Consider the following 27207-nt stretch of genomic DNA (forward strand, 5'->3'; position numbering starts at 1 on the left):
TTGTCATTGTAGTACTGGGGAGTCAGTAGACTATAGTATGTGACTGGCTATAGTATGTGAAACTGGCCATGAGAAACATGAAAGAGCAGGGACATCTAGTGGCTCAAAGTGTACATTTCAAGCTGACAGTAATTTACTCATTTTTATTTTATTTTATCTACATTACAATTGCACATATAGACATGCCATATAGCTAATTTAAATTAATTCATGTATTTCCTCTTTCTGCAAGCAACTTTATTGCTAGATATATATTTCTACACAAAAGACTCTGCACAACACCTCACAGACTGAAACGACAATGCAAATAGTAATGTCAAAGTATTTTGTATCAATATCATTGAATGTCAAATGTAAAATAGTCATTACTATTTTTATTAAAAGGCAGTAAATTAGCATTTTTAGAATCTTCCACTTGGTCTTTGCCAGTTTTCCAAATCAAATTGTATTTTTCACATGCGCAGAGTACAACGGGTGTAGACTTAACCGTGCAATGCTTGCTTACGAGCCCTTCCCAATGACGCAGAGTTAAACAATAATACAAAGAAAAATAGTAACACAAGAGGCATAAAATACACAAGAATGGAACTATATTTAGGGAGTACCAGATCAATGTGGAGCTACATACAGGGAGTACCAGTACCAGATCAATGTGGAGCTATATACAGGGAGTACCAGATAAATATGGAACTATATACAGGGAGTACCAGTACCAGATCAATGTGGAGCTATATACAGGGAGTACCAGATCAATGTGGAGCTACATACAGGGAGTACCAGTACCAGATCAATGTGGAGCTACATACAGGGAGTACCAGTACCAGATCAATGTGGAGCTACATACAGGGAGTACCAGTACCAGATCAATGTGGAGCTATATACAGGGAGTACCAGATCAATGTGGAGCTACATACAGGGAGTACCAGATAAATATGGAGCTACATACAGGGAGTACCAGTACCAGATCAATATGGAGCTACATACAGGGAGTACCAGATAAATATGGAGCTATATACAGGGAGTACCAGTACCAGATCAATGTGGAGCTACATACAGGGAGTACCAGATAAATATGGAGCTATATTTAGGGAGTACCAGATCAATGTGGAGCTACATACAGGGAGTACCAGATAAATATGGAACTATATTTAGGGAGTACCAGATAAATATGGAACTATATACAGGGAGTACCAGTACCAGATCAATGTGGAGCTATATACAGGAAGTACCAGTACCAGATCAATGTGGAGCTATATACAGGGAGTACCAGTACCAGATCAATGTGGAGCTACATACAGGGAGTACCAGATAAATATGGAACTATATACAGGGAGTACCAGTACCAGATCAATGTGGAGCTACATACAGGGAGTACCAGATAAATATGGAACTATATACAGGGAGTACCAGTACCAGATCAATGTGGAGCTACATACAGGGAGTACCAGATAAATATGGAACTATATACAGGGAGTACCAGTACCAGATCAATGTGGAGCTATATACAGGGAGTACCAGTACCAGATCAATGTGGAGCTATATACAGGGAGTACCAGTACCAGATCAATGTGGAGCTACATACAGGGAGAACCAGGTTAATGTGGAGCTATATACAGGGAGTACCAGTACCAGATCAATGTGGAGCTACATACAGGGAGTACCAGATAAATATGGAACTATATACAGGGAGTACCAGTACCAGATCAACGTGGAGCTACATACAGGGAGTACCAGATAAATATGGAACTATATACAGGGAGTACCAGTACCAGATCAATGTGGAGCTATATACAGGGAGTACCAGTACCAGATCAATGTGGAGCTATATACAGGGAGTACCAGTACCAGATCAATGTGGAGCTACATACAGGGAGAACTAGGTTAATGTGGAGCTATATACAGGGAGTACCAGTACCAGATCAATGTGGAGCTACATATAGGGAGTACCAGATGAATATGGAACTATATACAGGGAGTACCAGTACCAGATCAATGTGGAGCTACATACAGGGAGTACCAGATAAATATGGAACTATATACAGGGAGTACCAGTACCAGATCAATGTGGAGCTATATACAGGGAGTACCAGTACCAGATCAATGTGGAGCTACATATAGGGAGTACCAGATGAATATGGAACTATATACAGGGAGTACCAGTACCAGATCAATGTGGAGCTACATACAGGGAGTACCAGATAAATATGGAACTATATACAGGGAGTACCAGTACCAGATCAATGTGGAGCTACATACAGGGAGTACCAGATAAATATGGAACTATATACAGGGAGTACCAGTACCAGATCAATGTGGAGCTACATACAGGGAGTACCAGATAAATATGGAACTATATACAGGGAGTACCAGTACCAGATCAATGTGGAGCTATATACAGGGAGTACCAGTACCAGATCAATGTGGAGCTACATACAGGGAGTACCAGATAAATATGGAACTATATACAGGGAGTACCAGTACCAGATCAATGTGGAGCTACATACAGGGAGTACCAGATAAATTTGGAGCTACATACAGGGAGTACCAGTACCAGATCAATGTGGAACTATATACAGGGAGTACCAGATCAATGTGGAGCTACATACAGGGAGTACCAGATAAATGTGGAGCTACATACAGGGAGTACCAGTACCAGATCAATGTGGAACTACATACAGGGAGTACCAGATAAATGTGGAACTATATACAGTGAGTACCAGTACCAGATCAATGTGAAGCTACATACAGGGAGTACCAGTACCAGATCAATGTGGAGCTACATACAGGGAGTACCAGATAAATATGGAACTATATACAGGGAGTACCAGTACCAGATCAATGTGGAGCTATATACAGGGAGTACCAGTACCAGATAAATATGGAACTATATACAGGGAGTACCAGTACCAGATCAATGTGGAGCTATATACAGGGAGTACCAGTACCAGATCAATGTGGAGCTATATACAGGGAGTACCAGTACCAGATCAATGTGGAGCTACATACAGGGAGTACCAGGTTAATGTGGAGCTACATACAGAGAGTACCAGTACCAGATCAATGTGGAGCTATATACAGGGAGTACCAGGTTAATGTGGAGCTATATACAGGGAGTACCAGTACCAGATCAATGTGGAGCTACATACAGGGAGTACCAGGTTAATGTGGAGCTATATACAGGGAGTACCAGTACCAGATCAATGTGGAGCTATATACAGGGAGTACCAGATCAATGTGGAGCTATATACAGGGAGTACCAGTACCAGATCAATGTGGACCTACATACAGGGAGCACCAGATCAATGTGAAGCTATATACAGGGAGTACCAGTACCAGATCAATGTGGAGCTACATACAGGGAGTACCAGTACCAGATCAATGTGGAGCTATATACAGGGAGTACCAAGTTAATGTGGAGCTATATACAGGGAGTACCAGTACCAGATCAATGTGGAGCTATATACAGGAAGTACCAGATCAATGTGGAGCTACATACAGGGAGTACCAGTACCAGATCAATGTGGAGCTATATACAGGGGGTACCAGTACCAGATCAATGTGGAGCTATATACAGGGAGTACCAGTACCAGATCAATGTGGAGCTACATACAGGGAGAACCAGGTTAATGTGGAGCTATATACAGGGAGTACCAGTACCAGATCCATGTGGAGCTATATACAGGGAGTACCAGGTCAATTTGGAGCTATATACAGGGAGTACCATTACCAGATCAATGTGGAGCTATATACAGGGAGTACCAGGTCAATGTGGAGCTATATACAGGGAGTACCAGTACCAGATCAAATAGGATATTTGAGGTAGATATGTACGTGAAGGCAGGGTAAAGTGATTGGCCACTGGGTGTTTTCTGACAACTGCGTGGTAACAGACTGAACAATTCATTAAATACTATCCTCATACTCCTGAAGCGGTGTAATGGTAATTTAGCAACTGACTCAAAGCAAGGCTGAAATACGACACAAAGAGCATACAATCTGAGGGAATAAAATGGTACAACATTTTATTTCACAAGCTGTTGTTCCTTATACATCTCTCTCACAACACCGCTGTCAGCAAAAACTGTTTAATGTTGAGTTTTATGTACTTACAATATCATTAGCTAGGTAAAAAAAAAAAATGTTTTTACTAAAGCTATTGCAGTTGATTTCTGTTGCTAAATTTGTGATGTAATGAGGGATACGTCCCAAATGGCACATTACTTCTTTCGTAGTGCAATATTTCTGACCAGGCCCCATAGGGCTCATGTCAAAAGTAGTGCACTGTAAAGGGAATAGGGTGCCCTTTGGAACACAAAAGAGCAGGACCACAGGACCAGATTTACATTATGAGGGAGAAAACCATGAGACTGAAATGTAAATAATCAAATAATAACAAAACTATTAAAGTTGATGATAAACATGGTCAATTAGCTAAACATGGTGGCTCAGAATGTGTGATTAAGGAGTTCAGGTAGCCGGAGTGCCAGTCTGTGCCATCATGCAAACTCATTGTAATAAATGCCAAACGAGCAGTGGAGTTGGCAAGAACACAAACAGATCTGGGATGTTGCTTGAGTTCAGGTGCAATCAAATCCAGCTCTGTAGATAGACTGTCTGCAAATAAGAAAATACTGGAAAACCATTCTAAAATGACACATTCACAGGCCAGTGAGTCCACACGTTTGATATTTTTGCCATTCAAACAAATCTGTTTCACTTCAATCAGGGATGATGACAATCCTGGACGGCTACGGTCCAAGAGGCACCTCTTATTTTACCAACCCATTTAACAGCCTACTATAATCACTGAATAAATGCATCTAGTACTACATCATGCATAGGACTGCACAACAAAATATGCAGTAGCTAGCTTGAGTGCCAGTCTGTTTGTGCCATCATGCCAACTCCTTGTCACTCATTGAGGGGATTTGATTCATCTGGCACGGGCGCCCTGGTAGACGTGTTTTGCAGTAGTTTTGGGGCCAGGTGCCGCGTTCAAAGCCCAAGGCGAAGTCGGCTCAAAACAAGTGACGTAACGAAGCACGTGGAGTGATGAGTTGGATTCTGTTTTCACGTGCAAAAGTGATTGTTTTTGATAAACAACGCTTTAAAAATCAGCCTTTCCAATGAAAACTAGTCTGAAAATTCTAACATTTTATAGAAAAGAGATGTTTACATGACCAAGTGGCACAGATTACTGTTTGATTTGAGAAGGGTGCTCCTCCCCCACCGCTTTTGCCCTTTCACGTCATGGGCCATAGACCGGTACCCCACGGCTCAGCATAATGGAATCCACCCACTGTCTTATTGTTTGGTTTGATAAAGACCAATGGAGTTGGCTCGAGCACAAACAGATCTGGGAGCAGGCTAGCCGTCGCCCTCTAAGACATCCCGGATGTAAATGATACGTGAGAATTACAACTAAATCAGTATTTGAGATTTATGCAAACCCCTATAGATTAAAGCAACAATACTTCAGTCAATGAAACCTAAGAGATCCAACTGATTTAACTGCACAGGATGAAGAACTAGTAGAAATGAAAAGAGCACCTCATAACATTAAAAAGGTTTATAAAATCTGCAGCAGTAAGACATCATTAAGCCAAATGGGCCACTTTGAATATATCAGAATATATTACATTTAAATTTGCACCAGATGTGAGATTTATTGTGAAAGGAAAGTTATGCTCCGTGGGCTTCTTCTACACTTGGCTTCATGGCTTTTTTAGACTTGTCACGATAACTATTCAATATGGGATATAAGATGTTCAATGTGGCTGTTACTGTATCAATATTAATGAGCATCATTTTGTTATACATTGGCAAAACACAAAGTATATCTAAAAGTCTCTACAGAAGCCTTTACTCCTGCAATACAACTGTCTGGTCTCATGTACTGAGATACATAGATCCTTTTTTAGCATTCGTCTGCTCTTCAGCAGGAATTTAGTCAACTGTGCTGCCTGCCAAGTGACTCCTGCAGACAATTACGTCCCAAATGTTTTAGAGGCCAACATCGACTCTCTTCATCTAAAAACAAAAACAGACACAGGTACTTTGTGACATCACACCACCCCCCCAACCCCCAAACACATCACAACAATATCTTCTTTTAGTTTTCTATGCAGTTTGTTGTTTTGGAAGCAGACATTAACGCCATGATCACTGACCACACAAGCATGTTACAGCCATTGCATTTGAATGCTCTTAATGAGATTCCACTTACGCAAGTACAACTAGGACTGGTCTATGTATCCCTGTAACAGGTTTTCAATACTGACTAATGGCACTGCTAAAATATTTTAAAGATACACTTTACCAATTAATATTGCTTGTAAACTCTATATCTAACGGTAAACTCTATATCTAAACAGCAATTTCAGAACGTCTTACTTTCTAAGACTCATTTATGAATATTACACACAAATGAAGTGCCTATTGAAATGGTGAAGACGATCAACCCCCACCCCCAAAACATGGATTGTTTACACAGGTTATTCCAATGGTACAACATAATGTGTCGGAGTAGGCTTCTTAACATTCTGTACAAAAGCTGAAATGAGATTTTGGCTAAAAAGTGTTACACAACAAAATAAACTGTAACAGATATTGGTTTTAAAAGGTGCATGACAGAGCCACAAGAACTCACTGTACTGTAGCCTCATTGTATTGTACGAAGCAGAGCTCAGTTAATCAGCAGTAGACTGTCATGGACCTGTAGACTTCTTCAAGGTGTGGCTCTGTCAAAATGACAGCTTGGCTTGCTGTACATCTGAGCAGGTTAGATAGGTAGAAAGCAGATGCGTGGAATTTCAGAACACAAGTCTCCATGAAATGCTGATCATCATCATCACATTCTAAGGCTACACCATCTACATGGGACAGACTTGCTCTGAACTGAAAATTAGGCACACTACATTTACCTACCCCCCCCCATACCTCCTGTTTGACACTGCTCTTTATCTTCAGCAGCAAGTTGATGAATAAACGGATCAAAACAAGCCCAACAACAAAGCAGAGAGTAGTCCTTCACATTTTCTGTACATGGGCAAGATTGAAACCACACACACTGTCACACATGTATGTATTATGGTATGTATATTCAGACCATGTAGACCAGACTGTGACCACATTTGGAGTGTCAAAAGAATATAGGACTTGACACAAAGAGAGAGCGGTCGGGGTGGGGGTCCTCGATCGATCTTCTCCCCTCCCTGCCTGAGGGTCAGGGTATGTGACTGATCTGACCAGGGATCAGCTCTTAAGATGGGCTCAATTAGCAGATGGGCCAAGCGGGTGGCTCAGAGCTGACTCTGGACCTGTTTTAAAATTTGCACACAAGAAAAAGACAAAAAAAACAATGAGATTTAGGTAATTTAGCAGACGCTTTTATGTACAGCGACTTAGTTACAGAGAATTAAAAGACAAAAGTACATGTGCAGTGAAGGGTAAAAAAATGACTAAAATAGGCTTCTAAAGCCCCTCCCCTTTCAGAAATGTCTAGAAAAAAATAAAGACTAGTAATGTCCAAAAATGCTAATGAAAAGTTGCGAATAACACTAGGGAGTGGATTTCCAGAAACAGGTTTAGCCTAGTCCAGGACTATAAAGCTAGTTTATGGAGATTCTCCATTGAGTCTAGGACAGGCCTTAGTCTGTGCCCGGAAAACCGTCCCTGAAAGAGGAAACCAAAAGAAAACATAGGATAAAAGTAAATGAGGGAAAACTAACCTGTCCTGGCTGGGCTCACTTCTCCTGCAGCAGCGCGGGTATGTTGATGTTCCACCCGATGGCCTGCCGGTCGAAGCCACAGCTGAACAGGTTACAAGAAGGGTTATCCTCACACCAGGCTGAGCAGCACACCATGCGCCGGTGGCCCTGGGAATAATAACAATACATTTCATTTATATAAACACACTTTTCACTGAAAAACCATCACAAGAAACAAAGGTCATAGACAACAAGGAACACAACTCTGTGAAGCAACAGTAACATTAGTACCTAACATGCTCTTTCCATGACAGACTGACCAGATGAAAGCTATGATCCCTTATTGACGCCACTTGTTGAATCCACTTCAAATCAGTGTAGATGAAGGGGAGGCAACTAGTTAAAGAAGGACTTTTAAGCCTTGATAAATTGAGACATGGATTGTATGTGTGTGTGTGCCATTCAAAGGGTGAATGGCCAACACAAAAGACTGAAATGCCTTTGAACAGGGTATGGTAGTAGGTGCCAGACACATCGGTTTGTGTGTGTCGAACTACAACGCTGCTGGGTTTTTCACACTCAACAGTTTCCCGTGTGTATTAAGAATGGTCCGCCACCAAAAGGACATCCAGCCGACTAGACACAGCTGTGGGAAGCATTGGAGTCAACATGGGCCAGCATCCCTGTGGAACACTTGACACCTTGTAGAGTCCATGTCCCGACGAACTGAGGCTGTTCTGAAGACAAAAAGGGGTGCAAGTCAATATTAGAAAGGTGTTCCTATTGTTTTGTACACTCAGTCTATATATAGAATGGAATGGTTTATTTCAAATTCAACATTAGAAAGCATCAATGGCAGCCGATGCTGAATTATTTGACACAATTCATATAAATACACTACGCACAAGAAAATAGTAAACAATAAAAACTCAAATACATACCCTTTGGAAAACCCATCAGGGCTAAGGGTAAGACAGAAGTGGCAGTCCATATCGCACTGGTTGAGCAGCCTAGTCATGTCTGGTACTGGTTGAGCAGCCTAGTCATGTCTGGTACTGGTTGAGCAGCCTAGTCATGTCTGGTACTGGTTGAGCAGCCTAGTCATGTCTGGTACTGGTTGAGCAGCCTAGTCATGTCTGGTACTGGTTGAGCAGCCTAGTCATGTCTGGTACTGGTTGAGCAGCCTAGTCATGTCTGGTACTGGTTGAGCAGCCTAGTCATGTCTGGTACTGGTTGAGCAGCCTAGTCATGTCTGGTACTGGATGAGCAGCCTAGTCATGTCTGGTACTGGATGAGCAGCCTAGTCATGTCTGGTACTGGATGAGCAGCCTAGTCATGTCTGGTACTGGATGAGCAGCCTAGTCATGTCTGGTACTGGATGAGCAGCCTAGTCATGTCTGGTACTGGTTGAGCAGCCTAGTCATGAGAGGTAATATGGAAATAGGTTGTGATTACAGTCCAGTGTTAGCCCCACTGTTTGGTTCTGGTTACCTGTCTGTTGCTACGTGGGAGTCGAGCCAGCCGCACTCCTGACATGTCAAACAGCCGGACTTGACGATTGTCGTGAGGAAGAGCAATGATTCTTTGGTTCACTGACACACTTATCCTGTGAGCGGTTAAACATATAATCAATGAATTACATTTTCTAACACAACATTGATTCTTAACATCCCTCTTAAAATCAATATTTAATTAGTACGACACGCTTATCCTGTAAAAAGTTCAAAGTACAGTAAACAACAAGGCTTTAAATCACCCCTTTTTATTGTATCTTCTAATCCCAGCTGTTTCTTTTTCTAAATCACACACATACTCTACCTAATAAGAGGTTTCCAGAATAAATTGTGTGATACAGTTCCCTCTCACCTATTGACGGCAGAGTCTGTGCGGATGGTAGCTATGGGTGACCTCATGTTCTTGAGGTCCCAGACCTTGACGGTACGGTCGTCACTCCCAGACACCACGTTGTCCCCCACAGTGAACACAGCTGATGTCACCGTGCTGGACACATACAACATGGTGGAAAAGAGAGTTAGTCATTAACCCCCTTTTCTTGCGGTTTAGGCCAGGTTACTGTAAAGCACTTAGGTGACAACGGTTGCTGTAAAAAGAGATTTATGAACCAGCGAAACACGTTATGCTTCCTGGAAAGGACAACATCAAAGTAGCATTCTAGGGACCAAGGCCTTATTAGCAGGACTGTACATTTGCAGTCAAATAAATACCTAGATATTTCAAATCAAATCAAATTTTATTGGTCACAAACACATGGTTAGCAGATGTTAATGCGAGTGTAGCAAAATGTTTGTGCTTCTAGTTCCGACAATGCACTAGTAACCAATGAGTAATCTAACCTAACAATTCCAAAACGACTACCGTATACACACACACACACAAGTGTAAAGTGATAAAGAATATGTACATAAAGATATATGAATGAGTGATGGTACAGAACGGCATAGGCAAGAAGCAGTAGATGGTATCGAGTACAGTATATACATATACATATGAGATGAGTAATGTAGGGTATGTAAACATTATATTAAGTAGCATTGTTTAAAGTGGCTAGTGATATATTTTTACATCAATTTCCATTATTGAGTTGAATCAGTGTGTTGGCAGCAGCCACTCAATGTTAGTGGTGGCTGTTTAACAGTCTGATGGCCTTGAGAGAGAAGCTGTTTTTCAGTCTCGGTCCCCGCTTTGATGCACCTGTACTGACCTCGCCTTCTGGATGACAGCGAGGTGAACAGGCAGTGGCTCGGGTGGTTGTTGTCCTTGATGATCTTTTTGACCTTCCTGTGACATCGAGTGGTGTAGATGTCTTGGAGGGCAGGTAGTTTGCCCCCGGTGATGTGTTGTGCAGACCTCACTACCCTCTGGAGTGCCTTACGGTTGTGGGCGGAGCAGTTGCCGTACCAGGCGGTGATACAGCCCGTCAGGATGCTCTCGATTGTGCATCTGTAGAAGTTTGTGAGTGCATTTGGTGACAAGCCGAATTTATTCAGCCTCTTGAGGTTGAAGAGGGGCTGCTGCGCCTTCTTCACGACGCTGTCTGTGTGGGTGGACCATTTCAGTTTGTCTGTGATGTGTACGCCGAGGAACTTAACTTTCCACCTTCTCCACTACTGTCCCATCGATATGGATAGGGGGATGCTCTCTCTGCTATTTCCTGAAGTCCACGATCATCTCCTTTGTTTTGTTGACGTTGAGTGTGAGGTTATTTTCCTGACACCACACTCCGAGGGCCCTCACCTCCTCCCTGTAGGCCGTCTCGTTGTTGTTGGTAATCAAGCCTACCACTGTAGTGTCTTCCGCAAACTTGATGATTGAGTTGGAGGCGTGCATGGCCATGCAGTCGTGGGTGAACAGGGAGTACAGGAGAGAGCTCAGAACGCACCCTTGTGGGGTCCCAGTGTTGAGGATCAGCGGGGTGGAGATGTTACCTACACTCACCACCTGGGGGCGGCCCGTCAGGAAGTCCAGTACCCAGTTGCACAGGGCGGGGTCGAGACCCAGGGTCTCGAGCTTGATGACGAGTTTGGAGGGTACTATGGTGTTAAATGCTGAGCTGTAGTCGATGAACAGCATTCTCACATAGGTATTCCTCTTATCCAGATGGGTTAGGGCAGTGTGGTTGCGATTGCGTCGTCTCTGGACCTATTTGGGCGGTAGGCAAATTGGAGTGGGTCTAGGGTGTCAGGTAGGGTGGAGGTGATATGGTCCTTGACTAGTATCTCAAAGCACTTCATGATGACGGAAGTGAGTGCTACGGGGCGGTAGTCGTTTAGCTCAGTTACCTTAGCTTTCTTGGGAACAGGGACAATGGTGGCCCATCTTGAAGCATGTGGGAACAGCAGACTGGGATAAGGATTGATTGAATATGTCCGTAAACACACCAGCCAGCTGGTCTGCGCATGCTCTGAGGACGCAGCTGGGGATGCAGTCTGGGCCTGCAGCCTAGCGAGGGTTAACATGTTTAAATATTTTACTCACGTCGGCTGCAGTGAGGAAGAGTCCGCAGGTTTTGGTAGCGGGCCATGTCAGCGGCACTGTATTGTCCTCAAAGCGAGCAAAAAAGTGATTTAGTCTGTCTGGGAGCAAGACATCCTGGTCCGCAACGGGGCTGGTTTTCTTTTTGTAATCCGTGATTGACTGTAGACCCTGCCACATACCTCTTGTGTCTAAGCCATTGAATTGCGACTCTACTTTGTCTCTATACTGACGCTTAGCTCGTTTGATTGCCTTGCGGAGGAAATAGCTACATTGTTTGTATTCAGTCATGTTTCTGGTCACCTTGCCCTGGTTAAAAGCAGTGGTTCACGCTTTCAGTTTCATGCGAATGCTGCCATAAATCCACAGTTTCTGTTTTGGGAATGTTTTAATCGTTGCTATGGGTACGACATCTTCAATGCACTTTCTAATGAACTCGCTCACCAAATCAGCGTATTCATCAATGTTGTTGTTTGACGCAATGCAGAACATATCCCAATCCACGTGATCGAAGCAGTCTACAACACACATGACGTCTGGGTGGGAAAATGGCGAGGCCTGAAGGTCACCAGCTCCTTCATTCTCTTGACTGACTCATGTACCACAGTATCATTTGTTCTGGATGCTATTGGCTGATTAGCTGTGCCCTCACCCGCAACTGTGGGCAGACCAAATCTAGCCCCTGTAATCTAAATGGACACATGGCTTATTAATGCTAATTGATGGATAATTAATGCCACATTATGGGTGGCAATATGTTTTCTGCATGAATTTTGTAGGGGTGCTACTGACTATGTGTCCCTGGATAGTAGATGGAGGGGATCACTGAAATCACACAGATGGAAAGTGTGTGTGTGACTCACTCAGTGTGTCCCTGGAACACATTGACAGAGTGGATGGAGGGGTCTCTGAAGTCCCACAGGCGGAAGGTGGTGTCTCTGGACGAGGTGACCACCAGACGCTGGGTGGGGTGGGTGCAGCAGTGGGTCAGCTCCTGGTCGTGGCCTGGGGACACAGACACAGCTCAGAGGGGTAAGGCAGAGTCACTTGGAATAGGACAGAGTTCAGAACAGTTACATAACGGGCATTCATTGGCAACGTAATCCAAAACAGCCCTTATGACACATAACAACCAATGCAATGCCCACTCTACAGACACAGAAAAAACACATTAAGGTTTTTCTGTTTAGTTTTTACTGTGTGTGCATTTTCTCCTTCATGTGTTGTTATTTCTCTACGTTGATGTTGTAACGTACGAAAAGTGTGGGGGGGTGGACCTACCAGTGAGTGAGTGGACGAGCTCGGAGGTCTCCACGTCGTACAGGTTGGCAGCCCGATCCCAAGAGGCTGTGACCACCTGCTTGCCCCCCACCAGCCAGTCTGCAGCAATGACCACCCCCTGGTGGCTCCTGAGGGTAGTGGAAGAGACGCGGATGGAGGGACACTCGCTAGGGCCGTCACCGTCCCCGTCAGCCTCGTCCTTATCTGAGAAGTCTATGTCGTCATCACAGGGCGTCTGCTGTGAAAACAGAGACAGACATCACACACGCACGCACACACAAACACCAGCATATAGGACCTAGACATCTAGGTGCAGTGGGTTATAAGAGACATGTTTTTGAGAAGCTTACACTGATGTCGGCTACAGGCTGTGGGGTGGGCAACTGCACCGTGTACCTCCAGATATGGGCTGTCTGGTCACCAGACGCTGTGAACAGAGCAGAGATAGAGGCCTCAAAAACACCTCACAACACCCCAAACCAATAGACATCTGAACATACATGGGACTCAAAACGTGTTTTTCAGACAATTGTGGCCATTCAGAAAGAGATCCTTACCTGTAAGAGCCATCTGTTCCGTGGGATGGAACTTGATAGAGTTAACTGGAAAGTGACAAACATATGTTTTTGATGAATAGCCTCCACAATAAAACTTTGGGCCTGTCCCAAAAAGCACACTACTACCTACCCCTATGTACTACTTTTAACCAGGGCCCCACAGTGTCATTTAGGACGCACCCTATGAATCATTTAGGACGAATACATTCCTTCATACACATTGCATGGATCAGAAAGAAGAGAACATTTCACCTGATCCTGCATGACCTAGATACTTCAGGAGGCATTTCCCAGTCTCGATGCTCCATAGCATAGCACTGTGATCTGTATGGAGAGACACGTGGTGTACACACATTCAGCTTTCAGGCCACATACATCATACATCACTGTAATCATTGTTTACGTCCAAAATGGCAGCCTATTCCATACACCTACAAAGTGCACGAAATAGGGAATATCGTGCCATTCGGGATTTAACTCATGAGTCATTCAGTTCACTCTACGTTCATACTGTAATCATTGCCAAATTACATTTGCCCCCTCTTAGCACAATAAGCACTCTGGTCTGAAAGCAATTCCTAATTACCAGACCATATGATGGCTTTGTCACAACCTTAACACGCACCTGTTGACAGTTCAATTCATTGAATATCAAACCAAAGTCTACAGTGCATTTTAAAGAGCCATCAGGCTGAACATTACGGACGACCAGTTTAAAATGTGACTCACTAACACGATTGTTTGTCTTGGGCCAGGAGGAAAATAAGGCCAGTAGTCAAGACATTGGGATGCAGGGGAGTCATGCACCCCAAAAATCTGAGGGGAAATCTGAGGGGGCACAAAGTACACATGGATGGCTGGGGGAGTGGTCCAAAAGTTGGAGTTTTGCATTTTTCAAACATCTGAAAAATATTTTTCCTGCAATCTAGAGCCATAATCATTATCTTTACTTCAGTACATTTAGTAATTGCTTGCTTTTCTAAAAGTTGACAAACCTTGCCAGCAGGCATGCCAGCTAAGACAGTTAGACAAGCTACTCTAACTTGATTGACAGCCTGAAAAAGCTTGGTAGCTAGTTATGAGGTTGAGAGATTGGGAATCTATCTAGCTGAAGACAACTTCATAACATTGTTAGGTGGCTAGTAGTATACTACAGAGAGAACAAATCAAAATAATATATATCTTTTTTAAAACAGGCCAAATCTGATGGGTATGACGCCTGTTAGGATGTTCTGTAGGTATGGTTGCAAAATTACAGTAACCTCTCAAAATGTCCAGATTTTTCAGAAGTCCTGGTGGGAGGATTCTAGATTTCCTACTTATTACCTCCCAATTCCAGGAATCCTACAACTGAGATTTCTGGAAAACCAGGACATTTGGGGAAAGATACTGGAATTTTGCAACCCTATCAGGAGGGCTTTGGAATGCACTGTAGCTTTCTAACCTGCTGACGCTGTGCCCAGCACCACGGGCTGTGTCCTGGTGACACTCAGGTCCCATATGCCATCCCTGTGGCCTACATACTCCTTGACCAGCTGGCACACGGCTCTGGACGTGGTGGCTTTAAAACTGGAGACGATCTGAAGGGCAGGCAGCAGAGACAAGAGATGGTGTTTACACACAGCTGATTAAATGAAGAGGAGGAAGCATAACAGAAGCAGGGGAGGAAGCAGGGAGGGACAGCAGCACTGGGAGGGTGGGTGGGTGGGTGGGTGGGGGTCATTAGGGCTCCAGACAGTCAGCATGATACCTCTGCAATGGCTAAGAAGCTTGGGTTGTTTTACACTGCATCCCATATGGCACCCTATTCCGTGGTAAAAAAAAAAGTAGTGCACTAAATAGGGAAAAGGGTGCCATTTGGAACACAATCATCATTATTATTTATTTTTTCACATCACCTTAGTATCATGTTGGACACAACAATTATTATGCTGCATTAATCAAAACTGATTTTAAATGCAAAGCTGTGAAAGAAAGAGGGGATAAAGAATATATGAACCTATATAAGGTTAAGTAAAACAAAATAACTTTAAATAATAATAGTCAAATGATTATCATCAGTCAGTATCCATGTTTACATCTAAAATGGAGATAAAACAAGTTGGACTTCTGGGAGGGGCAGGTGTTTGAAACAAACCACTAAATAAGTTCCCACTGCAAAAGCAAGAGGGGACAAATAAGCAGGTCAGATATCTCACCAAAATAATTCAACAACATTCAAAAAAATAGGGTAGCAGAATTACAGGAAATCTCCAAAAATTCCCAGGTTTTCCAAAAATTCCAGTTGGAAGATTCCCAGAATCAGGAGGGAATAAGCAGGAATTCCAAAATCCTACTACCGGATTTTTGGGAAAACCAGAATATTGCAACCAAATACAAACAACATAAAATCATACTTCAGAAAAATATGGAAATTAAAGTGGAAAAAAAATCAACACTATGTATAAACTTATAGTAAACACATAGGCCTAGTTAAAGCATAATATCATGGAAGACTAAAATACTATCCACAACTTTGATGAGTTGCAGTTTATTTTCAGTGATTGCTGAGCCAGGGGTTGGTTGGTTGTAAGCACAGAGCAGGCCTGCCGCAGCAGCCTATCCACACATAACAGCAGCAGCTCTGGATCTCTCTGGGCAGCACATATAAAACATCTGCAGATACAGTATCTGAGGGTGTGTCTCAAATGGCACCCTATATAATGCACTTCTTTTGACCAGAACCATCTGGGACACAGCCTAAGGCTGTGGTGTGAGATGCATGCAACGGACAATAAAATAATTACTATCAAATCATTTCAGAAAAAAATTCAGGAATGACATAGATATAATTGAATGGGTTTCTAAATGTTACCAGGTCTGATTTAATACAGTGTCCTATGAAAGACAAAGAGCCACATTAAGTTTAAAGTGTGCATAGACTGTGGTATAAGATAAATGAAGCGCTATCAACAGGAAGTAGTGAATGATGGCCACACGAGAGATAGCACTGCCGTTTATACTCTTAAAGGGCAGTTAAGAGTTACTGAATTAGTTTAAATAGAACACTGACGTTAGGGTTGCAAAGGGTCGGAAGTGATGCGGAAATTTTCCATGGAAAGTTAAGCCCTGGAATTTGGGGAATTTTGCTTAAATTCATTAAAAATAAATGCTTATAACTAACAGTGGACCTTTTTTGTGGGATACAAATAAGGCAATTCTAGGTCTTGTGGCATATTTTGGTTAAACTATCCCCAATTCAATGGAATTGCAACCCTCTATATGCACAGTGCATTCTTCCATCACATGTACAGCTGATTCTCAAGATCTTGCACACTAATGAGATGCTATTGAGCCCACACTACTACAGTGTCTGAGCCAAGGTGGGGCAAATTTTTTTTATATATGTTGATGATTGTCTTGATCGAGCTGTGTATGCAACTGGTTCACCTCTGGTGCTCACAGGCAATGAGTATTGGAAGAGATTTCTGAATGCTCTTCGCCCAGCATACACCCCTCCAACCAGACATGCTTTATCTACTCATTTGCTGGATGCAGAGTTCAAGTGAAGGTCAAATCATAGAGAAAGCAGACTATATTGCAATCATCGCTGATGAGTGGTCGAATGTTTGTGGGCAAGGAATGATTAACTACATCATCTCCACCCCTCAACCAGTATTCTACAAGAGCACAGCAGACACAAGGGACAACAGACACACTGGTCTCTACAATGCAGATGAGCTAAAGGCAGTCAATGACCTTGGACCACAGAAGGTATTTGCACAGGTGACAGACAACACTGCGAACATGAAGGCTGCTTGGTATAAAGTGGAGGAGTCCTAGCCTCACATCACACCCATTGGCTGTGCTGCTCATGCATTGAATCTACTCCTCAAGGACATCATTGCACTGAAAACAATGGATACACTCTACAAGAGACATAAGGAAATGGTTACGTATGTGAAGGGTCATCAAGTTAGAGCAGCAATCTACCTCACCAAGCAAAGTGAGAAGAATAAGAGCACCACATTGAAGCTGCCCAGCAGCACCCGTTGGGGTGGTATTGTCATCATGTTTGACAGTCGCCTGGAGGGGAAGGAGTCTCTCCAAGAAATGGCCATATCACAGTCTGCCAATATGGACAGCCCCATCAAAAGGATCCTCCTGCATTATGTATTTTGGGATAGAGTGGTAAGCAGCCTGAAACTCCTGAACCCTACAGCAGTAGCCATTGCATGGATTGAGGGAGACAATGCCATCTTGTCGGCTGTTCAGACTCTGCTTGCAGATGTAAGAGAAGCAATCCGTACTGCCCTGCCCACTTCACTGCAGTTCATTGAAACTGCAGTTGTGAAATACATCAAAAAGCATGAAGACTTCTGCCTGAAGCCCATACACGCCACAGCGTACATGTTGGACCCCAAGTATGCTGGCAAGAGCATCCTGTCTAGTGTCATCACAACCATGTCTCGCCGCCTTGTCCTGGATGAGGGCAAGGTTCTTGGGAGTCTGTACACTTCCAAGCAAGGGCTTTGGGATGGAGATGCAATATGGCAGTTGTGCCAACATATCTCATCAGCAACCTGGTGGAAGGGACTTTGTGGATCTGAGGCTCTTTCCCCCGTTGCCTCCATCATCCTCCAAATCCCACCAACATCAGCCGCCTCAGAGCGCAACTGGTCCTTGTTTGGGAATACACACCAAAGCACGCAACAGGCTGACCAATAAAAGGGTTGAAAAGTTGGTGGCCATCCGGGCAAATTCCCTGGCTTTTTGAGCCTGACAACGAGCCATCCTCAACAAGGTTGGAAAGTGACAGTGAAGATGAGGCCTCAGAGTCTGATGTTCAAGAGGTGGACATTGAAGAGGTCCAGGGAGAAGACATGGAAGCCTGAGAGGAAGACAACTAAAGCTTTAGTTTCTAGACTATCATTTTACGTTTTTGGGAGATGCGATGGATCATTCAATATTCCCTTTCTTTTGTTTTTCAGTGAAATCATCCCATGTGAATAGTCAACTCATTTAATTAAAGTTATATTTGTAACTAAATTGTTTTCTTTATTTATATTGGAAGGGTTTAATAATTTGCAATTATGTCTACTTACGATAAGGTAAAAGGTTTACGTTTGTCTCCATATGATATAGTAAATATATTCAATACAAAAAACATCTACATTGAAATGGTATTAATATTAATTGGCATATATTTCCATTAATTCCCACGGAAAGTTTCCACCTCTGAATATTCCCCAAAATGTGCAACCCTAACTGGCGTAAGATGCTACATTTAACCAATAGGCAACAGGAAGTGTGTGAGATAACACAAAGCTGGTTAAATATCTAATGCACCCAGCAGTTTATGGGATATAGCCTATTGTGACAGTGCATGGTCTGCAATGTGCATATCAAATTGTTGCTCGTTTTACATCAGTGAACATCAGCATTTCAAGAAAGGATTAGTGTTTGCTTGAAGTCTTCAAGTGCCATTTCTGAAAATTATATACACTACCTTTCAAGTTTGGGGTCACTTAGAAATGTCCTTGTTTTCCATGAAAACATACATGAAATGAGTTGCAAAATGAATAGGAAATATAGTCAAGACATTGACAAGGTTATAAATAATGATTTTTAATTAAAATAATAATTGTGTCCCTCAAACTAGGCTTTCGTCAAAGAATCCTCCAATTACAGCCTTGCAGACCTTTGGCATTCTAGTTGTCAATTTGTTGAGGTAATCGGAAGAGATTCCACCCCATGCTTCCTGAAGCACCTCCCACAATTTGTATTGGCTTGATGGGCACTTATTAAGTACCATAAGGTCAAGCTGCTCCCACAACAGCGCAATAGGGTTGAGATCCGGTGACTGTGCCGGCCACTCCATTATAGACAGAATACCAGCTGACTGTTTCTTTGCTAAATAGTTCTTGCATAGTTTGGAGCTGTGGTTTGGGTGATTGTCCTGTTGTAGGAGGAAATTGGCTCCAATTAAGTGCCGTCCACAGGGTATGGCGTTGCGAAATGGTGTGATAGCCTTCCTTCTTCAAGATCCATTTTACCCTGCACAAATCTCCCACTTGACCACCACGAAAGCACCCCCAGACAATCACATTTCCTCCACCATGCTTGACAGATGGTGTCAAGCACTCCAGCATATTTTCATTTTTTCTGCGTCTCACAAATGTTCTTGTGATCGGAACACCTCAAACTTAGATTTGTCTGTCCATAACACTTTTTTCCAACTGTCCAGTTGTCTGTGTTATTTTGCCCATCTTAATCTTTTATTTTTATTGGCCAGTCTGAGATATGGCTTTTTCTTTGCAACTCTGCCTAGAAGGCCAGCATCCCGGAGTTGCCTCTTCACTGTTGACGTTGAGACTATTGAAGCTACCGGTTGAGGACTTGAGAGGCATCTGTTTCTCAAACTAGACACTAACTTACTTGTCTGCTTGCTCAGTTGTGCACCGGGGCCTCCCACTTCTCTTTCTTATCTGATTAGAGGCAGTTTGCGCTGCTCTGTGAAGGGAGTATTACACAGCGTTGTACAAGATCTTCAGTTTCTTGACAATTTCTCGCATGGAATAGCCTTCATTTCTCAGAACAAGAATAGACTGACAAGTTTCAGAAGAAAGTTATTTGTTTCTGGCCATTTTGAGCCTGTAATTGAACCCACAAATCTCCAGATACTCAACTAGTCTAAAGAAGGCCAGTTTCAGGCCTCCCGGGTGGCGCAGTGGTCTAAGGCCACCAGAGACTCTGGGTTTGAGCCCAGGCTCTGTCGCAGCCGGCCGCGACCGGGAGGTCCATGGGGCGACGCACAATTGGCCTAGCGTCGTCCGGGTTAGGGAGGGTTTGGCCGGTAGGGATATCCTTGTCTCATCGCACACTAGCGACTCCTGTGGCGGGCCCGGCGCAGTGCACGCTGACCAGGTCGCTAGGTGTACGGTGTTTCCTCCGACACATTGGTACGGCTGGCTTCCGGGTTGGATGCGTGCTGTGTTAAGAAGCAGTGTGGCTTGGTTGGGTTGTGTTTCGGAGCTCTCGACCTTCATCTCTCCCGAGCCCGTACGGGAGTTGTAGCGATGAGACAAGATAGTAATTACTAACAATTGGATACCACGAAATTGGGGAGAAAAAAGGGGGTAAAAATAAACTTATTTTTTTAAATGGCCAGTTTTATTTCTTCTTTAATCAGAACAGCAGTTTTCAGCTGTGCTAACATAATTGCAAAAGGGTTTTCTAATGATCAATTAGCCTTTTAAAAATCACAGGAGTGATGGTTGCAAATAATGGGCCTCTGTACGCCTATGGAGATATTCCACAAAAAATCTGCCGTTTCACGCTACAATAGTAATTTACAACATTAATGTCTACACTGTTTTTCTGATCAATTTCATGTCATTTTAAATGGACAGAAAATGTACTTTTCTTTCAAAAACAAGGACATTTCTAAGTGACCCCAAACTTTTGAACGGTTGCGTAGATCATCAAGTTAACATTGAATGGAAGTATGAAAAGAAGCATACATTGAACAGAGCAGGGAAATATCCTAACTTATTGTTAGCAATGTGTGTTAATAGGGTAGTTCTTTATGGTAAGATTGTATGACTGCAGCTAAAAAAAACAAAGGGTTGATGTTCAATGAGGAAAAACCAAGCTCATCCAAACAGACCACCACACTGTTGCCATGATAGCAGCTACTTCGAAGAGTCTACTTGCAGTAACTGTGATATGGTGTTGTTTTTTCCCTACTAAATGACTAAAACGTAAAGATAGAAAGAGCACAACGTCATCTTTCATTGCACTGACTCCCTCTGTGAAACAAAGGAAAGCCCACAACTGCCATTTCAACTCAAACCATTGTCATTAAGCCATTGAAGCTCAAGGCATTTCACAGAGATCTCGTCAGCCTTTCGGCCTAAGTGCGTGACAGCCTGGAAATCCAATGTGCTTCCATTCTAGTGAGTGCAGAAACAAACCCCCAAAAAAGTGTGTACGGTAAATTTCTTAGAAAGCTTTTGTTAGTGAGAGATATCAATTAGTGTCTTTAATATGTCTCACTGTAAATTAGTCTATAAAACAACAAGTCATACATTTCAATCACCAAGTGTCTTGGAGACGGTGCATCAGCCCCATGGCTGGGCTGCTCATGCATAATGGCGGGGGGACACGGGGGAAATGAAGAACCTGTTACCCATGAGTCTCCACCCCACAACTCCACAATGTTCCCCACATTGAAGGTGGGAAGAGGTCCACCACCTACTTTGCCATGGAAAGAATGTGAGCGCTATGGTGAAAAATAGAAATAGATTTACCGCTGACCATACGACCACTTTCATATCTCTTTTTCAATTAACATTTAGTACAAACCCGAAGCCAACTGTATTTTAAAGAATATAGCCTTAGATACATTTCCTAAAAAATGAATACAATTTTGGTATAAGATTGTGTTTTTTTAATAGAACAGTGGACTGTGTCCCTTCTAAGTCATCCCTTCGCTGAAATTATTATTATTATTATTATAGCAAACAACTAGGTTGTAAGTTACTCAACAATATTATTTTTTAAATGACATATCATCATACAAGTCAGATAAAGATAAGAGATTTTACCTTGCTTGTAGATGCCTTATAAGTTGTCTTCAGTTTTTGAGAAAGTTGACTTGTGCTATGACTTGCTGTGAGTTAAGAGGAGAGAGCACATTAGGAGAACAGAATAAGAAGCCAGTGAAGTCTCTGATCAACATATTGTGGGTCTATGTCATTTACTCCATTTGGCATGAAGGCCCTTCACAGCAGCATTAACATGTGTTGAACAGAAATAATTCTAAACGTTCTAACATGTCAAACAGAATTCTGCTGTCTCAAACCTTTCGCTTTAAGTGCCCCCTTAGTCAAGTCTCCCCCGTCGATGGTTTGTCCTTCAGCTGTTAAACGATCGTTCAAGGTTTCAATCTCTCTACGCACTGCAAATGAATAGAAATCACATTGAGGGATAGTGACAGCAATGGGATTATCAAGCAGATATCAATCAAAACATTTTCACATATTGTTACTGCTGTACATGGGGTGAAATCATATTAAGTGACATCCACTCCAATGATGGCTGTGCACATTCACCTATAGGAATGTTATCCATCAATGTGTGTGCTGTACTTACACTCAATGTTTTCAATGTAGAGGTTTTCAAACTCCCTCTCAATCTGGCCAAAGAGGTCCAAAAGATTGCTCCTCAAAGACAATGGTAGTTTGGAATCCTGCAGATGCATAAATTGGTATATTAAGATTTTAGGGGAAAATAGGGAAGAGATAACATAATAATTCACCCTTTGGTTTATAATGAGACCAAGAACACAAACCCCAAATGGGTGGGCTTGGTCCTAGTGCAATAATAGCAAACTATTTAGCATAATATTCCTGCTAGGACACTGAAAAACAAATTATTTACTAGTGCTAAGGGGACTGTGAGCCAATAGGAAACGAGGCTACTACAACCAAACATTTAAGGGTGAAGACAGGGAAACTAACACTGACAACTAAATATCAACTGTGTTACCACTACACAAGGACAATAAGTGTTGAGACAAAATGGTCCCTGACTCTCTCTGTTACAAACCAGATGGAAAATCTACCCAAGTCATTCCTTTTAACATAGAAATGCTTATTCTACCAGAGCACTGATGTGAGCTGAATGGCCTAGTGCCACAAGAACACAGTCTGTCCAGGGCCAAACACATACAGGCCCTTTGTACCCTTGCTTGCAGGTCCAGCTTTTTTTCTAAGGAGTTCAGTAGAGATGCTCTTTGCATTCATAGGCTAACAGTAACAAGTCATGATGCAGCTGGAGAAAGGATGAGTACCAGTACACCACAATGCACAAAGTAACAGCAAAGCAGGCTGGGGTGGTGTAGTTTACAGAGTTGGCTATCGTGCAGGGGGGAATTTGATGGAACCTGTATAGCATAGAGAGATTTGCAATACTGAAACAGATTTTCTGGATAGGAGCACAGGGCATGTTGAATCAAGCTTCCTGTGGATTTAATAGAGCTGAGACGTTTGGCAAGGGGAATGGACAAGTATTGTGTGTGAACAAACACACTAGAAAAAACACTAGAACATTACAACTAAACTATTTAGTACGCTATTGAGAAGGTACTCTACATTCTGACACAGTGTTTCTAAATACCCAACTTACCTCAGGTTTCAAATAGTGATGCAGATTATCAGCAGACTTAGACTACTCAAAGTAGCCAGAGTGAAAACAAAAAAGTTGGATTAAGTGCTTTGCCCCATGTCCCAAATAATTTAAGAGTGTGTATTGTTGCTCTGAAGTAACAATACATGCTACCACCATAATAGCAGAGAAGACCTGAAAACATACTCTATGAAAAAGGCATACTCAAAAAGACAAGTGGAATTCTACGGTGATCCCTTTCTCAGTAAACTGTTCAATTGGCATCCCCTTATTAACCAGACATAGAATTTATCTTAATCTGTTTGTAAAAAAAATAATTATCGTAGAAAACCTAGCTAACACAACGTGACGCAAGCACAGGAACTAAAATCATTGAATGAACAATAACTAAATTAACTAACTACCTGGATTACAACAACTGTCTACTATGTATATTTATTTCATCTCATGTAGCCTAATCCATAACTACAAATACTCCCCCACCATCAACTGAACATATTATGTTCTTCTAACTGCATCCATATACTTTATCTCACATGATTGATTTAACTAAGTGATGTTGAACAAGATTAGCTTGAGTCCATTTGTGTCAAATGGACTGGGAGAGAAGCGCATGCATCGATTCTATTGGTTGAACAGCACCTCACATTCTCATGCTCTAAACTGATGGATCACAGTGTAATTGGCTTAGGTCTACTTAACTAGTGAGCCTAACAGTGCAAACCACAGTGCCATAAGTGCACTCAAGGTAAGAACCTAACAAACAACCACAGACATTTGTGGATTGCCTCTTTCTATACCACTTATGCAATCATACAGTTATCCTGGCTTGTGTTCAGATAGGAAAACATTTCTCTAGGTATGGTGACAACATTCAGCTGGACAAAAGCTCCACTTGTTCTCAGGCTCTCCCCAGCTCAGTCCACACCTGTCCTTCCAACATCTCCCTCTGTAAACCTGTGCGCTCCTGCTCGGTGCTGTTGGTCCGACGGATGGACAGGCTGTGGGACTTGCGCTTCTGCTTGGCCTGGCGGGAGGATGCACTGCTTCCACTTTCGACAGGCATCCCTCCTCATAGACCCCCAACTTTCCTATGTGAAACTGTAAAGGAGGAAGCAGAGTACATGGTTAAAATGATTAGCTATAATAGTCTGAAGCTATTCCTGAAAAGTCTTTACACAAGGCCCGAGCCATACTTAACTAAGAAATAGTAAGTGTCTTTCTGAGTCAGTATGGACAAATATTGTTGTATATTCTGTCGCCTCCTCCTCTTTGGTATGGCTACACCAGACCCCATGTTGGGCGGTGGTAGGTGTTCAGGTGCACAAATACCACAACACGCTGACAGACAGTATTGCTCACATTCTCCTTCACATCTGAATAGCTCCCAGGGGAACCAAGGCATCGTTATTAATTTAGGGACATATTGACAACTCTTGAGTATGTCTGACATTCATGCATGTCAGTCATCATAAAACAGACGTAATACCTGAAATGCATGTTAATATGATATGTGATGTCAGCATGACAAGCTTGGTATCATTTTGCCCTTGGAAGGAGCGTGAAGGACTGATGTCTCCAAAGAAAACGTTCAACGAATGTGAAACAATACATAACTACTGTCAATACATCATTACTGCAAGCTAACCATTTCTGTTGTAGGCACCATTACTGTCAAGCCACCCTGCTTGATCCTGCCTGACGTTAGCTAGTTGGCTAGCTAACCAAACTAACGTTAACTAGCTAAAGACGATAGCTGTCAAACATATCTAGCTAGCTAACCAATGCGAATTACCAAAGCTGACAAAAAAAAGTATTGATGTTACTTTAGTAACAGGACGAGGTATGTGAACTAACAAGCTAGCTACTTGTTTTGCACAAACTATACACACAAATAGGCAAAAAAAAAAAATAGGCAAGGAGGTGCCAGGTCAGCTATTACGAAGCTAACTAACGTTAGCTAAGGTAGATAGTCACTGAGTATGTGTAGCTAACAAACTAGCTAAATGTACGTAACTAGCTAGCTAACTTGCTATGAAAGAAACGTGAGCATACTTACATACAATACTAGAAATCCAGGTATTTGTTCCAAGTTGCTCTGAAATTTATTCTGCGACAGACCATTTTGCCATTTTCTAAATGAAAAGTAACGTTACTGGGATCCTTGTTGACTTCTCCCCATCAAAGATGGTGGATAAATTAAGATCACCCAGGCCATTTACCGTTGAAAACAAATGTTCAGTTCCGGTCAACTTAACTGGGTGTGTCTCCCATAGACGCCAATGCAATACTAGTTCACTGGGCCCCATTGAAACAAAACCGAAACCAAAACACAGACAAACACAAAACAGCAAGTGGGGTGTCTCGCTTCCTCTCCCGTCTCTGTCAAACAGATAGCCAGCAGCTTGACAGTCGTCTAGTTACCACAGCCACAAAGTCATAGACCATGCCTATTTCCACAATTCATATTCTTAAAATGTGATTTTAACCTAACCCATACTGATAACCTTATGCCTAACCTTACATTAAAACGAAATAGCTATTTTTTGTGTTCATTAATTATTACGATATTTGACTTTGTGACTATGCTATCTAGTGGAAAGCTGACTGGTTTGACTGGCCTCAGACAGGAAGACGAAGAGAGAGGCCCAACAAACGCAGGAAATCTGTCTCCCTCCAGCAGGTGGCGCTGTTTCGCCCAAAAAGCAAGGAGTTTTAGTGAGGAAATCATTGAGTGTCTTATTTGCTACGTGAGATTTATTTAACCAAATATAAGTTGTCTAATGCTTAAATTGTTACGAGTGTACTGATATAAGTAGGACCACGTGACATCCTGGCAAATGTAAGAAAATACATTTTATATCGGAGTTTTCTCGAGATGGCTGTGCATATTCATGGTATGAGGCTAGTAAGCATAGCATCTCTCTCCATTGAATACAGGCAGTTGAAGTTGAACAACCCTCATCGAATATTCAAAAATGGATCACAATAATGAGATGTATCCACTTATTCAAAGAAAGCATAGGCTGGAGCAAGACAGCTGTGCCACTTTGTGGACAACGACTCCCACTGTTATGGCAGAGACATGTATCTTGTCAGTATATCCATAATCTTTGCTGGCCTTCTTGTTTCATCCAGGCCACCAAAGGAAATTATGCCTAATTCCGGGTGGCATTCTCCATTCTAGCAGAGGAAGAGGCAAAGCGAGAGGTTTCACTCTCGTAAAAATCTGTCCAAAAATAAGCACAGTGGGTTTCTATGGGCTTATTTTGAACCCCCATTGTGGTAGTTATATTACGCTGGCCCGTGTTAAACTGGGCAATGTCCCGGCGAAAGGGGGAAAAAAGGAGCAACCTTCTCAAATGAACAGTAATCTGCGCTGCTCAGTTATGTTGTCACAAGGCAGCATGGTGCATTGTCCAGAAACTAGTTTTTATTTGTGCTGAGCGATAAACCGAAATGTTGGTTATTTTTCTGTTTTTAAACAACTAATCGAC

At 42.5% G+C, this 27207-nt stretch overlaps 1 protein-coding gene across 4 annotated transcripts; it reads right to left on the minus strand.

Annotated features, from left to right (window-relative positions):
• Positions 1–3995: 3995 nt before the first annotated feature.
• On the minus strand, positions 3996–26110 carry LOC139386573 (WD repeat-containing protein 37). Of its 4 annotated transcripts, none has more exons than XM_071132228.1 (16): positions 25770–25897; positions 24639–24811; positions 23711–23752; positions 22676–22772; positions 22386–22481; positions 22129–22193; positions 14985–15120; positions 13793–13864; positions 13541–13585; positions 13334–13410; positions 12984–13218; positions 12566–12707; positions 9576–9710; positions 9201–9315; positions 7731–7877; positions 3996–7319 (listed from the first exon to the last, which is right to left on the minus strand). In XM_071132228.1, exons 2-15 carry the CDS (start codon positions 24774–24776, stop codon positions 7746–7748), a joined length of 1527 nt encoding a protein of 508 aa, XP_070988329.1. In that variant the 5' UTR covers positions 24777–24811; positions 25770–25897; the 3' UTR covers positions 3996–7319; positions 7731–7745. The 4 variants fall into 4 exon arrangements, with proteins under 4 accessions (XP_070988329.1, XP_070988328.1, XP_070988330.1 ...); XM_071132227.1 differs by having other exon boundaries at positions 12984–13221; XM_071132229.1 differs by lacking the exon at positions 23711–23752 and having other exon boundaries at positions 12984–13221; positions 25770–26110.
• Positions 26111–27207: the final 1097 nt, after the last annotated feature.

Source organism: Oncorhynchus clarkii, chromosome 28, assembly GCF_045791955.1.
Source record: "Oncorhynchus clarkii lewisi isolate Uvic-CL-2024 chromosome 28, UVic_Ocla_1.0, whole genome shotgun sequence".
Classification (NCBI taxonomy): domain Eukaryota; kingdom Metazoa; phylum Chordata; class Actinopteri; order Salmoniformes; family Salmonidae; genus Oncorhynchus; species Oncorhynchus clarkii.

Coding starts and splice junctions, on each gene's coding strand:
- LOC139386573 (XM_071132227.1), bottom strand. CDS start 24,776: ATGCCTGTCGAAAGTGGAAGCAGTGCATCCTCCCGCCAGGCCAAGCAG. Junction 22,194..22,385: donor GGGGGCACTTAAAGCGAAAG/GTTTGAGACAGC, acceptor CTTAACTCACAG/CAAGTCATAGCACAAGTCAA. Junction 13,222..13,333: donor AGCCTGTAGCCGACATCAGT/GTAAGCTTCTCA, acceptor CTGTTTTCACAG/CAGACGCCCTGTGATGACGA.